The 15,429-nt window shown below is 38.2% G+C and overlaps 1 protein-coding gene across 4 annotated transcripts in view; it reads right to left on the bottom strand.

Annotated features, from left to right (window-relative positions):
* PTPRZ1 (protein tyrosine phosphatase receptor type Z1) overlaps window positions 1-2,933 on the bottom strand; it is a 212,137-nt gene extending 209,204 nt beyond the window's left edge. For 3 of the 4 annotated variants that reach the window (XM_004483097.3, XM_012521415.3, XM_012521417.3), the window contains exon 1: window positions 2,215-2,893. In XM_004483097.3, coding sequence (XP_004483154.2) covers window positions 2,215-2,272 — 58 coding nt within the window. In that variant the 5' untranslated portion in view covers window positions 2,273-2,893. Of the gene's footprint in view, window positions 1-2,214 lie in introns of all 4 variants that reach the window. The other variant, XM_012521416.4, reaches the window with a different exon arrangement.
* Between the last annotated feature and the right edge of the window lie 12,496 nt (window positions 2,934-15,429).

The following is a 15,429-nucleotide window of genomic DNA, read 5'->3' as shown; positions in this document are numbered from 1 at the left end:
AGACGCACTGAAACAGTGGATTCCAGCATGCTGTGGTTTAACAAGCCTCCCAGGTGGAGGCTGACTTTTTAATTTATAGTTGATGTGCCCCAGCTTTTAAAAAAATGTGCTACCCCTGTACCTCTAGGCCAGCTGGTGGGCAACAGTGTAAAAAGCCAACTTTTTTAGAATGATGAGGGATACAAAAGTGTTCACTTTCCAGTCTCCAATACATTTTGAGTTCCAATACAGGCAACATTTGACATCATCACATAAGCTTGTGATATTATTAAGCAATTTAAAAAGGTGGTATATCCATACAATGGAATATATTTCAACCATAAAAAGGAATGAAATATCGATACATGCCACAACATGGATGAAACTTTGTTATGCAAAGCAACAAAGCCAACAAAGTCAAACACAAAAGGCTCCATATTGTATGACTTCATTCATATGAAATGGTCAGAATAGGCAAATCTATAGAGACAAAAACTATATTACTGATTGCCAGGGGCTAAAGTCATTGGGAATGGGGAATAACTACTAATGAATATGGGGTTTCTTTGTGAGGTGATTAAAATGTTCTGGAATTAGATAGTGTTTATGGTTGCACAACTTTGTGACTACACTAAATACCAGTGAATTGTACATTTTAAAATAATAAATTGTATCATATGTAAATTATACATCAAATTTTTTAAAACAATCACTTGACCATATACTAAGGGCATGGGATTTTGATGGCATACAATGCTATTCTTTCTAGTTTATTTCCTGATGACAGTGAAATTTACCTTCAATAATAATTTAAGTATCAAGAGGCCCTGACTTTGTTGTTAAAAGATACATGATAATGTAAATTCAACAAGTGGGTGTTTGATGACCACAGTACTTTAAAAAAAAATGTCTCCCCCTCTCAAACATCAACTGTAGAGTTTTAGAGTCAACCAGGTCCACAGATTCCCCTGCAAGTTCTAAATGTCACCTCTGTGTATCATATCATCTCTGTGCATTTTCATAAAACTTTTAGAATTTAAATTATGTTCATGTATCTGGCAGGCTATGGGAAATTATCATCTTATACTCAGTAGTGCAATTTTCAGTTAGAATATGAAAATGATTTCTGTCTGTAAAGGTTACTCTTCAGAGAGGAGCATCATATATTAAATGAATGCAGGTTAATATCTACTTTATTAAGAACAAACTAGAAAAAAAAATTGAGATCCTCTGACTAAGGATCTCTGTCCTCTGACCGGGGATCTCTGACTACTCTCAAACTGAGGTACAGCATTTTCTAACTTTCAGGGAAGCAAAAGGTAATGCCTCCAAACATATTATGTTTCATCATGATTAAAAATCATCACGAAGGAGAAAAGACATTTCTTTAATAAAATGCAAAAATCCAGTTTTTTGGAAAATGACGAGAAAACTTGAATCTGCATCCCAGGTAAGTAAATATATTCTAAAAGACTATTCAGAATGCAATTGCAGTATTAAAGTGTAACCTGGAGACGAATGAAAAGCGAATCCACGAAGAAAAGTAACAACCTGCAGCTTTCCTCTGACTTTGGCAGCAGTGGCAAAACGTTGATAGAGGACTTTGATTGAAACTTTTTAAAAAGTAACTGCCCGAACTTGAATGTGGGTTAATTAAAAATCCTGAAAAACAGTGATAATTCAGGCTGGTGCTTGTCCCTGTTATTATCTTTCAGGTGTGTCTGTGTGCGCGCGCGGGCGCGGGAGAGAAGTGAGAGGGAGAGAGAAAGAGAAGAAAAAGAGAGAGAGATTAATTCACACCAAACATGTATTCTTCATTTAAGCTCACACTGCTTGTGGCATGAAAATGGACAGCAAAAATGCGGTATTAGTATTTAGCTTTGCACCATGGTTGTGTTTCTGGTCACTTCTTTATCTCCTGTGTATCTAGAAGAATCTTTCCACACTTTGTTAAAGAGAAGAGAGGCGGAGGCAGGGACCATTATAACCCAGCTTCTCTTTTCTGGTGACCCGAGCACTTATCCCCGCGTGGCGGAAGTGCGAGGTGGGGAGTGGGCACGTATCTCCCACGATGCTGACATCCATCCTAAGGCCACGGACCCGGTGGGACCCAAGTCGACGGTCCGTTTTTCCTTGCTAGATGGCGGCAGCAGCAAGCACCTATTACGCTGAAATCCCCCCACCAAGGTCCCATGGATCCCGGAGATGAAACCCCACTGAGATCTTATCACTCACCCAGGCGGCAAACACAGAGGAGCTGAATGCAAGCGAGGAAGTGCTTTAGGATTAGCATTTCCAGACGGTCCAGGGCCCCCTCACCGCGCGGCTCCTTTGCTTCTCGGGGTGAAGAGGGAGGGGGCGCGAAAAATGTTCTTTTTTATCCTCCACTGTATAGATTGGTTTGAGGTGTGTGAGCGCGCCCGCGCGCCCTCGCGCGCAGGAGAGTGAAGGAGAAAGGGAATCAGATGGATAATCGAGAGAAAGACGCGTGATGGTCGGGGGAAATTGGGAGCAGCTAGCCGAGGCGCATGTCGCCCGCCGTTTGGGGGACTTGTCTGCTACGTCGCTGAGACCGCCGCGGTGTGAACGCTCCGAGCGCGGCGGCGCCTGTGTGCTGGGTGCGCGCTTGGGCCGAGCTGTGCGCGCCGCGGCGCAAGGCGCGGGCGGGGGCGCAGGACCGCGCCGCTGGGGGCGTGCCGCGGGAGCGGGTTCGCGCGCAGGAGCCGGAGGGGCACGGCTGTTGCCCTCTGTCCCAGTCACAGTTAGCAATTCGCATGCCGACAACCCTCCCCAACTGCAGTGGCTTTGCTGCCTTGCAGTTAGTGGAGCTCGCTGGGGTTTGGAATCTTCGCGTAGAAATTGTCCCTTCATTAGAACTCCACCTCTTTGGAAAGGAGTAGACCAGATCCCCATTGTGCCGCACAACCGGAGGCTGACCTTTGAAGTTCACCCTTGTTAGGTGGGTCCAATCAGAAAATAGTAGAGGTTCCTGCGTGAACTAGGTGTCCCTCCCTCCTTTCTTTCCCATCGGCAAATCACCAAAGTAGTTCCAAACCCTATTACCTCTAGTTGACTCCAAATAAACTCCGGTCCTGATTGTGACCCAGTCTGACCCTGCCCCTCCCCCAAACCCCGATCAAAACGCCCTGCTGTACACAGCTGCTTCAACAACTTTCAACACTGCAATGGTCCTCCGCGACGGAACTACGGAAGTGCTTCGCACGGGGTCAGAATAGGAAGATTTTTTAAATGCTTGATTAGAGGGTTTAAACAAGAGATTCTGCCTTGTGCTGCCTGAGAGCTGGAACTGTCACGCTGTATGTGCTTGTTTCTCTGATGGTTTCTGTAACTAGTCTGTGAGCGCCTTGGTGGCAGGGTGTCTGCCTTATTTATTTTTATAACCCCAGCTCCTAGCACAGAATCAGTAGATGTTCTGAATATGTTTAATGAATTAATTTGGAGTCTAAATGAAATGATGGTTATGTAACTGGTGATATTCTTCGTGGGTGACTACACCCACCCCTGAAAATTGTGCTCTTTTCAAGGATTTTCACTTACATGATCTCCTTTCACTGTTAGTACATTTTTCTACTTATATTAGATCCAATTTGGAGCTTTTTATGTTTGCACTAAGTCTCAGAAAATCAAATTCAGGAATTATCCTTTGTATTCTTAGCAACAACTTCATGTAGATATCTGTACAATGTATCCTCTTGTTTCCTTTTCTTGCCTCAAAAATCGTATTTTAGCTTTTAAAAAAAACTATAAAGAAGATTTAGTGCATGTAAAATTGGGTTCTGAGTGCATTTCGAGTGATACTACCAGTTCTCACTAAGAGCCCCAGCCTGTAAACACTTGGGTAAATGTGTGAGCTAATAATGCAGTTGGCTATTGCTTCAGGAGTTGATAACAGCCATGTTATAACAGATTTTGGATCTATCTAGAGTGTTTATTCAGGACACATATAAATATTAAGAACTTTACCCTTGATTTATTCTTCCCAGAAATAAAAATGTTGCAACTTTTACAAGAAGTATAATGGGGATTGATGGCTGATATGAGTTTCCTTAAGAAGAAAAAAATTTTGAAACATTCCTACTAGCATAGCAAGAGGTGTGTATATAAACTAGAAAGGCACTGGGAGTTCAGAGAAAGCATTCATTTAATATGGACTGGGGCAGGCAAAAAAAGGTTTCCTTGCGATATGTAGCTGAGGGAGAATGACTAGAAGGACAAGATAGATGACAAAGGGGATGGGGACAATAATGAGAAAAGCAGACATAGTATTTTATAAAAAACAGTGTGAATTAACGTTGAATAGATTGAGTGAGATCAGATTATGGGGAACATTGATTTCCTAGCAGAGGCGTTTGTATCTGATATGCTAAGCAGTAGGGAACCACAAAAGAAACTTCAAAGAACTTCAACTATTTAGAAGAAGCTAGGTTTGTTCACAATGTTCCAATTATCGGTCCTACGCCAGTAGCTACGAGACTAATCCAACAATATCAAAAACAATCACCCCAAAACTCCTCCTGTTTGGCCAAAAGATCACATCACTAGTCACCATTTTGAATTTGATTCCAAAGCAGACACTGTTAAAATCAGTTACTGTGGTTTTAAAAAAAAAAAAAAAAAGGAAAAGAAAAAGAACAGATGAATCCTGGGTCTCTGAGTATTCAATTTTTATAGTTAAGATTATGTCATTCACCCGGGAAGTCATAAAAGCCATTAGAGTTTGTGCATAAAGCAGGATGGCAACCAATTCTAGGTGAGTGAATGGTAGCAATGGAAAACTGACTTGGAGGACCAGCCAATGTGGTTCTTACAGTTCTGAGGAGCAGTGATGGAGTGGAAGGTACAGAGGTTGAGGCCCTGGAAGGCAGACCACTACAACAGCGTCCCATTGGAGTGGGAGGATTAAAAACATATTGTAGCTTACATTTCACAGTTGCATTGGGGTCATTTTCTGAGTTATGTTACCTAATCATCAGCCTTTGTGAGTTGAAGTTATTTTTTTTTTTAAAGATTTATTTATTTATTTCTCTCCCCTTTCTGTCTGCCCGCCCTGGTTGTCTGTTCTCTGTGTCTATCTGCTGCATCGTCTTCTTTGTCTGCCTCTGTTATTGTCAGTGGCACGGGAATCTGTGTTTCTTTTTGTTTTGTCATCTTGTAGTGTCAGCTCTCCAGTGTGTGCGGCACCATTCTTGGGCAGGCTGCACTTTCTTTCGCGCAGGACAGCTCTCCTTATAGGGTGTTCTCCTTGAGCGTGGGGCTCCCCTATGCAGGGGACACCCCTGCGTGGCAGGGCACTCCTTGCGCACATCAGCGCTACGCATGAGCCAGCTCCGCATGGGTCAAGGAGGCCCTGGGTTTGAACCGCAGATCTCCCATGTGGTAGACGGATGCCCTAACCACTGGACCAAGTCCGCCTCCCTATAAGTTAAAGTTATAAACTTGAAAAACCACATGCCTTCTTTCAGAAGATAATTTTATCTACTTCCTTCCATCCATCTGTCCATCCATCCATCTATCTATCTATCTATCTATCTATCTATCTATCTATCTATCTATCTATCTATCTATCTATCTGCCTTTCTATCTATCTCAACTATCCATCAAGAGAATACAGAGATAGGGAGAGAGAGAACATCTATCTAAAGCATTCATCTTATCTTGGTGAACGACATTCATTTGTTTCTAATCTACATATCATTCTGGAACATATTACAAATTCAAACTCATGTATAAGTCAAAACTCTAGGAGTATTATCACTCTCAATAAGTACAATGTACCATTTAATATGAGAAGTTTAAACAGTGAAACAGGGATTCATTATATCAGGTAGACCTATGAGGGTAAGGAATATTAATGGAGGTAGACAAATGGTTATTTAGTTGAGGATTGGACAAAAATTTCAAAACTTTCATAAAGAAAACTAGATTTGGAATTCTCTGTAATCCATCCTTTGCATTCTTTCAACATATTTCTATTGTATTTCTGTTGTATATCATGCACTGCTTTAGGAGCTGATGGTTCAAATATGAATTACACTGTCCCTCCCAAAAAAGGGACTCATGGTCTAATAGGAGAAAAAGACATTGTAATTAGAAAGGTTTTTGTGTACAGTTGCCAGATAAAATACAGGACACCCAGTTAAATTTGAATTCATATAAACAATGAATAATTTTTAATGTAAGTATGTCCCATGCAATATTTGGGGACTACTTATACTTAAAAAATACTCATTGTTTATCTGAAATTCAAATTTTACCGGGTGCCCTTTATTTGTATTTGCTAAATCTGACAATTCTACTTTGGTCAGTCTGGGAATTTGGTGTGTTTGCTAATCAATTGTGGTTGTTAAATGTTTTTCATAAGCCTCTTACTCCACAGATTATTTCCAAAGTGTCCCTAATGTGAATACAGGTAGAGGTAGATTGGGCAGTAGGGGTGGGAAAGATGTGTTTTTTTTGCAGAATCTGTTTGGTTCTTAAATTCAATGGCATTGCTATAAGATTACAGGCTATTGTATAATTGCCAAATAAAGTACAGAATTAAGGCAGAAAAATCTCTGTGCCTTTTATATTATAACAATAATAAGCTGTTCTGTTTGATTCATATATTGTTGCTCACTTTAATCAATTGTCATTGAAAAATATGTTTGAGCAGATGTCACTAGGGTGAATCAATTAAACATTTACAGTCTGAGAAAATAAGTTACTTCTTTATATAACAAATCATAGCTTTTATAATTATTTGTCAGAAGCTATCTCATTTTTACTAGAAACCATGTCTTTAGATTATGAGAATGGATTTGTCTTGTGTGTAGCACATTACAAGTTTTGTTCATATCAATGTTACATTGTTCATAACAATGTTATCTACTCAGTATTCTTGTAATGTAGTGATATCTTTGAAAAGGCTGAAGAGTAATTTTATTTTCTGCAGCATAGTCAAACTCTTTTACTTGGATTTGTCCTAATACTAACTTTATATCTAAAAAATAACTCCTTTCTAACTGCATGAACTTTGCATCTTTGTTCCTAATGACCCTTTGGAATTTAACTAGATGGCCTGTTAATGCCTTTTCTCAATGTCAGGTATAAAACAGATGGGAGAATACCCAGTGACAGGTCTGGAGTTGAGAGTGAGTGGCACCTTGAGTCCATCTGGAGGAGGAATAATTTTGTTTTAGAGGAAAATAATATCATGTTGCATATTTAACCTTTTAGTATCTTATCATGATTGACTGTAGAATAATTTAAAGTTATTGTCTAAATAAATCAAACTATGTAATTCAGCAAGAAAATTGTATTAAAGAAAACCAAAGAGTAAGGCTCACTTTTTCCATGGCAAAAATAGTATAGTATGAGATTTGGTACAATTTTCCAACTGCATATTAGTAATCTCTCACATTTTGTGTGTTTTCAATTTTAAAACAGTGATTGGAAAAAACTAACTATAAACTTTGAAAATTATTTTTAGATAAATAAAGCTTAAATTTCTGTTTTCTCTTAAATGCTGCGTTTTCCTATCAAAGGCCTTAGGTCTCTTCTTAAGCACTTGATTTGTTATATTCTGTTCTTTGTTTGGAAGGTTCATTTATCTTGTGGATAAGTCCCTTATATATTATATGTGTATATATATATATATATATATATATATATATATACATGAAATATACATGCAGTATATATAGTGGAGAGAGTTGCTATATGGTTTATGTGGGAACACAGGCTCAGGAACAACAGAAACTTCCAGCAAATGACTGCTTTATTACTTAACAGCACAAAGGATCCAAAAGATCAGGGGAAGAGATCCTATTGAGACCCATCTCCTAGGACTCCAACTACTCTGGTCTGGTCTGGTCTGGTGGATGATAGTTCGGCATGCCCCACTTCCTAAGAGAGACAAATCTGTGCTGCCCAAGAGCAGGGTATTTATAAAATTCTAGGGGGAGAGGTTCTAGCCACTGAGAGTTCCTGCCCTGATAGGGGTGCTTGATCCTGGTTTCTAGTTTAAAGTGTGGTCAGCCTTTTCATTAGACCTAACATCTTTTTTGGGGCTGCTAAATGGAAATATACTGAAATATCTGCATGTAATAGAAAAGGTGGGGGATTAGGCTAGGTTGTGAGATGGCCTCTAGGTATGTCCCTGACTTCTCCAGCATGTATGTGTGTGTGTCTGTATGCTATCAAGAATCTTCTCCAACCTCTCTTTATCCCAAATTAAACTTTTATTTGATTAACCCATTTAAATCCATTTTTTATTATTTAATTCTTCATTCTGAAATGTTAGCCTTACTGAAAAATTACAGAAATAGAACAGGAGTGTTCATATATCCTTCATTTAGATTCTCCAAATAGTTATTAACATTTTACCCTTATCTTTCTCTTCTCTCTCTCCCTGTTTCTCACATACATATTCACACAAATATATATAAATACATATATATATCTATACACCCATGTCTTCTGAAATGTTTGCCAACAAGTTGCAACATAGCGTTCCTTTATCCCTAAATGCTTTAGTGTATATTTTTAAAAACAAGAACTTTTTCATGTATAACCACATTTAATTATCAAAACCAGGACCTTAACGTTGATATACTACTATTATCTCTATATACATCTGTGATGGTTAGGCTCATACATCAATTTGGCCAGGTAATTGTGTCTGGTTGTGAAGCAAGCACTGTCCTAATTGTTCCTGAGAGGACATTCGTAGGCTTAAATCATTAGTAGGGTGATTGCATCTGTGGCTGATTACATCTACAATCAACTGAGGAGATTGCCCTCAGCAATGAGAGACCTCTCATCCAATCAGTTGAAGGTCTTCAAAGAAGTGATAGGTTCAGCAGTCAGAAGAAAGAATTCCCATCTCAACCTCAGTCAACCAGCTTCCCCTGGGGAATTCACTGAGGCCCTTCAGTGGAGTTCCTGGCTTGCAGACTGCCCTATGGAATTTGGATTCATGTGTCCACACAGTAGTGTGAGATAATTTTATAAAATCTCATAACATTTACAGATATCTACTATTGGTTTTATTTCCCTAGAGAACCCTAACTAATACAATACTTTATTCAAATTTCTGGTGTTCTGTATTGTATGGTTTTTATTTCATCCAGAAAAACGTGGTCATTTCTTCCACATGTTTCTGCTCTCTATATACAGCCCTGCTTGCTCCATTGCTTGTTGTTATCCAAAGACTCCTCAAATGAAAGCCTTTTTCTTATCTTTTCCAATGTTTTCCACAAATGTTTTTTTATTTTCATAAGCTTCCATAGCTACTTCTTAGAGAATAATTAGATGCCTCAACTCTGTTTTCCCCATAAACTTAAAAAAATAATGATGCACAACTGAAAAGTTATTAAATAGAATTAGAAGTGGCTTCTTCACATATTTTCAGTAGAATCCTTCATCTGGCCTCCCACTGGCCCAGTTCTGTTCAGTTAAAGCTGTAGCATTGCCTTCGGGGTACTTAGTTTCTGTGTGATGGTCCTGAGCTTCTTCAGATCTCAGCTCTCCCTACAAGCATAGGATTTTCCCTAGGCAATGTTGAGTCAGAAATAGACTGCCCAAGGGGACAGATCTGGCCCACTGAGTTTTGCTTTTTGTTTGTTTTTTTAAACTCTTAGGAATAAGGTTTTGTTTGTTTTAATTTCAATTTCCTGCCTAATATTGAAAAATCTGTGTATTCACCTTTAAAACCTGGATTTTTAGTTCTTGGGTCATCTCTTAAAAAAAATGTAATGATATGCGCACACAAGGAACCATTAGCTGAGTTGAGTAGTAGATTGTGCTTTCCAGCGCTTTACCCTTTCCACCCAATCCTTTCTCTAGAATCTTAACATCCCATTGACTTTATCTGCTTGGCTTCTGGAGGGCTTTGGATGCTTTATAACTGCCCAAGGATCTAAATTCTCTGTAAGTAATTAGGGGGGAAAAGGTGGCTCTACCAAAGAACATTAAAAACATCTTGAATTTCTTACCTATAAAATGAAACTAAAAGTAAGGAGGGCTGATCTAATCTTTTCAATAATCATTCCCCATATGTTGTCATCCATTGGCTTCTTTACCTTATCAAAGAGGCATTAGTTGAATCCAGAATATTATATTAAAAGCAGAATTTGTGATCACTTAAAGAAGGAATTCATTATGAGCCATTGTGGATTATTTAAAATAAGCCATGCAAGGTCCATGTTCTTTCCTTGGAAAAGTTGCTTTTGATTTTCAAACTGTTTATTCTCACAGCTCCATTCCCTCCATACCCCATTTCAATTTGTTTCTGTTTCTGTCCCTATTGGTTGAAATAATTGCATTTGCTTTCTTACAGTTTCCTGCCATCAGTCTCTCTACTCTTTCATGCTCAATACCTCTATAATCTTTCTAAACTATTTGTCTCACATGGGAGTACATACCAGTAAACGGGAACCGGCATTAGAGATAGTTTAGATTCAAAGGTTGGAGCAAAAGTAATTGCAGTTTTGCATTGTTGAAATTTTTCATTTGTTACTGGCATACATTCTTAAGTAAATGTGGTTATGTTATACACCATTTTAATGTGATTCCTCACTTTATGTTTTTTTGCCAATGATGTATTACTTGCTATTTATTTTATACTATTTTAGACTATGGAAATGATGTTAGATAACAAGCAAATTCGAGTGATTTTCTTATTTGAGTTCAAAATGGGTGTAAAGCAGCAGAGACAACTTACAACATCAACAATGCATTTAGCCAGGAACTGCTAATGATCATTCAGTGCAGTGGTGGTTCAAGAAGTTTTGCAAAGGAGATGAGAGCCTTGAGAATGAGGAACATAGTGACCAGCCATTGGAAGTTGAAAGACCAACTGAGAGCAATCATCGAAGTTGATCCTCTTAAACTACATGAGAAGTTGCAGAAGAACTCAATGTTGACCATTCTACTGTCCTTAGGCATCTGAAGCAACTTGGAAAAGTGAAAAAGTTCGATAAGTGGATGCCTCATGAGCTAACAGAAAATCAAAAGAATTGTTGGTTTGAAGTGTCATCTCCTCTTATTCTATGCAACAACAAGGAACCATTTATCTATCAGATTGTGATGAGAGACGAAAAGCGGATTTTATATGACCACTGGCGATGACCAGCTCAGTGGTTGGACTTAGAAGAAGCTGCAAAGCACTTCCCAAAACCAAACTTGCACCAAAAAAACGTCACTGTCGGGTGGTCTACTGCCAGTCTGATCCATTACAGTTTTCTGAATGCCAGAGAAACCATTACATCTGAGAAGTATACGCAGCAAATTGATGAGATGCGCTGAAAACTGCAACACCTACAGCCAGCATTGATCAAGAGAAAGAGCCCAATTCTTGTCCATGACAATGGCCAACTGCATGTCACACAACCAACACTTCAAAAGTTGAATGAATTGGGCTATGAAGCTTTGCCTCATTTGCCATATTCACCTGACCTCTCACCAACTGAGTATCACTTTTTCAAGCATCTCAACAACTTTTTGCAGGGAAAATGTTTCCACAACCAGCAGGAGGCAGAAAATGTTTTCCAAGAGTTTGTCAAATCCCAAAGCACTGATTTTTATGCTACAGGATAAGCAAACTTATTTCTCATTGGCAAAAATGTGTTGATTGTAATGGTCCTATTTTGATTAATAAAGATGTGTTTGAACCTAGTTATAATGATTTAAAATTCATGGTACAAAATCGCAATTCCTTTTGCACCAACCTAATATTATCCAAGAAAAATTAAATCAGTCTCCACAGGGGCAGCTTTTGTTTAATGAACTCATATAAGTCATCAGAGTGCTATATTGTTAATTGTTGGTTGTATTAAGTTACTGTTTGGTTGCATAACATTAAGAGAATTATGTGTGTTCTTTAGAATGGGCAATGATTTTTCTTCCACATTGTGACGCCCTTAAGAGAATGATTGATATTTTGTCATCTACACATCCTGCTCCCTTCTCTCTATCCCACTACCATCTTTTATTGCCATTACCCCAACATCCATGATCAAAGCCCCATATTCAAATAAGTTCCAAGAGAATATGTCTTCAAATCTGTATTACATTATAAACATCCACATGGCTAAATTTAGGTCTAATGCTACTTTCATTTTCCTACCATTTGAAGGTGAAAATACCCTTCTCTCTATTCCATCAGTGACAAATTTGGGATTTAAAGTCTTCCTACAAGCTTAGTTTAAACAGCAATGCTTGCCTGCTCCCCAGCCCTTTGAAAAATGTTCAGGATATTATTGGAGTAGGAAAAAAATGTATAAAATAAGTTCTGCAAATCTGAGAGTCAGGACTGGATGGGGTCATTGGAATAAGCTGCTCTATTTTAATGCACAAACATGTCTAATAAATGGTCATTTTGTTGTTTCTTGCCTATTTACAGTTAAAAATTCACAACCATCCTAGATGATGACCCATTATGTTTTTCATCACATTATTAAAACCATTATATTATTCTTCATCTTGAACAAAACTTATTTTTACTTATGTCCATTAGATTTTAGGGGACAAGAAAAAAATCTCTTCCCTTTACTTTTAGAAAGCACTTCTGCTTTCTTCCAATCTCAGATGATGAAGCCTTTCTTGCCTTGATAAGTGCTAATTCCCCCAAGCTTGAACTGAATCACCCGGCCCTTCTGGAGCCAAGTGTTCATGAATTCTTTCAATCTCTCTCTCCCGATTTGTTCCTCTCCCCAAGTTATTCTTCTCTTGACCCCATGTGTCATTGCAATTATATTCCCATGTATATCTTCCTTCATAATTTTATTGAAGAATAGACTATAGTCACTATCTCAACTATATCCTCATTTCTTAATTTCTCTTCAAGCCACTGAAATTTGTTTTCTATCTTCCTTATTCCAGTAATAGTGATCTATCAAAGGTAAATCACTACATTTGAATTATCAAACTCCAAAGACAAATAGTTCTATAGAAATAAGGAGATACTGGGGATAGATAGGTCAGAGAAAAGTGGCAAATATCCCCTTGCTTACCTGTGTAATAACACAATCCTCTTCTCATTGGTTTTTGCCACTTCTTTGTCTAACACTGATGGATGTCTGTACCTTTGAGTGGACATTCAAAGACAAATTCTTGAGGCTTGGGCAAATAAATGGATTCTTTGGAGCTTCTCCACTGAAAAATTTTTGGATGTGCATGATCCAGAGATATCTTTTCTACCCTGCCCCCCCCCACCCTTATACTATAACCATTGTCCTACCCCATAGAATCTTGTGGACATTTATCCTGTAGTTTACCAATGGGCATCCCTCTCAGTGATATATTAGAAAGATGTCTAAAGCTCAGTTACCTTCTGAGGTACGTATTCTATCCTTATGTACAATATGTAGAATAAGGCCCCACAGAGAAGTCCACATCCTAATCCCCAGAACCTGTGAATAAATTATGTTACACAGTAAGGGGAATTACGGTTGTTATTCATATGATCTGATTAACAGATTATTCTGGATTTTTTGGGTGGGCTCAATATAATCTTTATAGTATATCTTTTTGACCCATAATTCTTCTATACATGCCTACTTTCAGACAGTTTGATTTTTGTATTGTACCATTTCAGTAGGGAGTCCCCACCCCTTGGTGGGTGGAGACTCACAGATAAAAGACATGGCAAAGGACAGAGTTGGAGATTTTGATGTTGGAGTTTTCATGCTGGAGTCTTGAGCTGGAGCCCTGGGAAGTGAGCACACAGAGGAGCTTGCTTGTGAGGAAAGTGAAGCAAGGCCCAGGAAGAGAGGAACCCTGAGTCCAGAGAGAAGTAAACCCCAGGAAGAGAGGAACCCAGGAAGCCTGAATGCTGGCAGATATCAGCAGCCATCTTGTTCCAACACTTGGCAAAAGACTCTGGTGAGGGAAGTAACTTATGCTTTATGGGCTGGTAACTGTAAGCTTCTACCCCAGATAAATACCCTTTATAAAAACTGACCAATTTCTGGTATTTTGCATCAGCACCCCTTTGGGTGACTAATACACCAGGTTTCACGGATCCTGGATCCAAGAGGTAGAAATGGGAGAGTCCCCACTCACTATTATCCCTAGTGATCCACTAGGAAAATTTTGCTTTCAGTCCCCGCAAACTTAAGCTCTGCTGGTCTATAGCTCTTAGTTCCAAAAGGAAGAACACAATGATTCCATTGAACTGGAAGTTAAGACTGCCACCTGGCCACTTTGGGTCCCTTGTGCCTCTAAATCAACAGGCAAAGAAGGGAATTACTGTACTGGCTAGGATGACTGATCCTGACTACCAAGGGGAAATAAGACTGTACTTACATAGTGGAGGTAAAGAAGAGTTTGCCTGGGATACAGGAGATCCTCTATGGCATCTCTTTGTACTACCACACCCTGTGATTAAAGTCAATGGAAAATTGCAACAACCCAATCCAAGCAGGACTAACAATGGTCCAGAGTCTTCAGGAATGAAAGTTTTGTTTACACCACCATGCAATGAACCATGGCCAACTGAGGTGCTTGCTGAAGGTAAAGGGAACATGGAGTGGATAGTGGAAGAATGTAGTGATAAATATGAACTTAGACCACATGACCAATTACAGAAATGAGGACTGAAATGAGCATGAATATGTCTTCCTTGTTTTATTATGAGTATGATTGTATATGTACATAAAATAAGTATCCTTGTTTTCTTCCCTAACTTTTCCCCTTATCATATAACATAAGTTATATCTGCTTCATATCATAATATTTAAGGATGTCAAGTTTAAGAGTGAATATGACCCAAAGACTTGCACCCTATTCTCAAGGGTATTGGTGAGTTTCTGGTTGTATGCAGGACAGTTGAATATTGTGGCTCTTTAGGTAGGTTCTGGATTGGAGATCTTGATTTCCAAGATTACAAAATGGTTAGTTTATAATCTCTTCTAATACTTTTATGATGTCATTTTTTTCTTGAGATATTAATCAACCAAGAATTAAATTTTTATACTTCATAACTAACCATTTTTACTAATACCATATTTACTAAATAATCTGTTTTAATCACTAAACACAAACATTGTCTTCCTTATGTATTGAATTCACGTATGTATTTATTCTATTTCTGAACTTCTAATTCTGTTCCCTTGGTCTTTATAATTTTATGCCAATACAAAATGTTTAAATCACTGTAGCTTTATAATACATAATTAATAAATGGTAGGATAATTTCTTTTCATTATTATTCTTTTAAATACTTTTTGGGTATTCCTAAGCATTTATTTTTCATATAAATATTAGAATTCAGGCTGTCAGTTTCAGAAAGTAGTCTTATTATCTCTATTGCTCTAATAAGAATTTATGATAATTTTAGGAAAAAAGACACCTTTACAAAATTGTTTTCCATATACCGCAGATAGCATTTGCTTTTTCTTATTCAAGTCTCATTCATACACCTCAAACTCAAATGTCCAACATTTTCCC

The sequence above is a fragment of the Dasypus novemcinctus genome, chromosome 5 (genome assembly GCF_030445035.2).
Source record: "Dasypus novemcinctus isolate mDasNov1 chromosome 5, mDasNov1.1.hap2, whole genome shotgun sequence".
Classification (NCBI taxonomy): domain Eukaryota; kingdom Metazoa; phylum Chordata; class Mammalia; order Cingulata; family Dasypodidae; genus Dasypus; species Dasypus novemcinctus.
The sequence above is the reverse complement of the archived record's forward strand: the minus strand, read 5'-3'. Positions and strand labels throughout refer to the sequence as shown.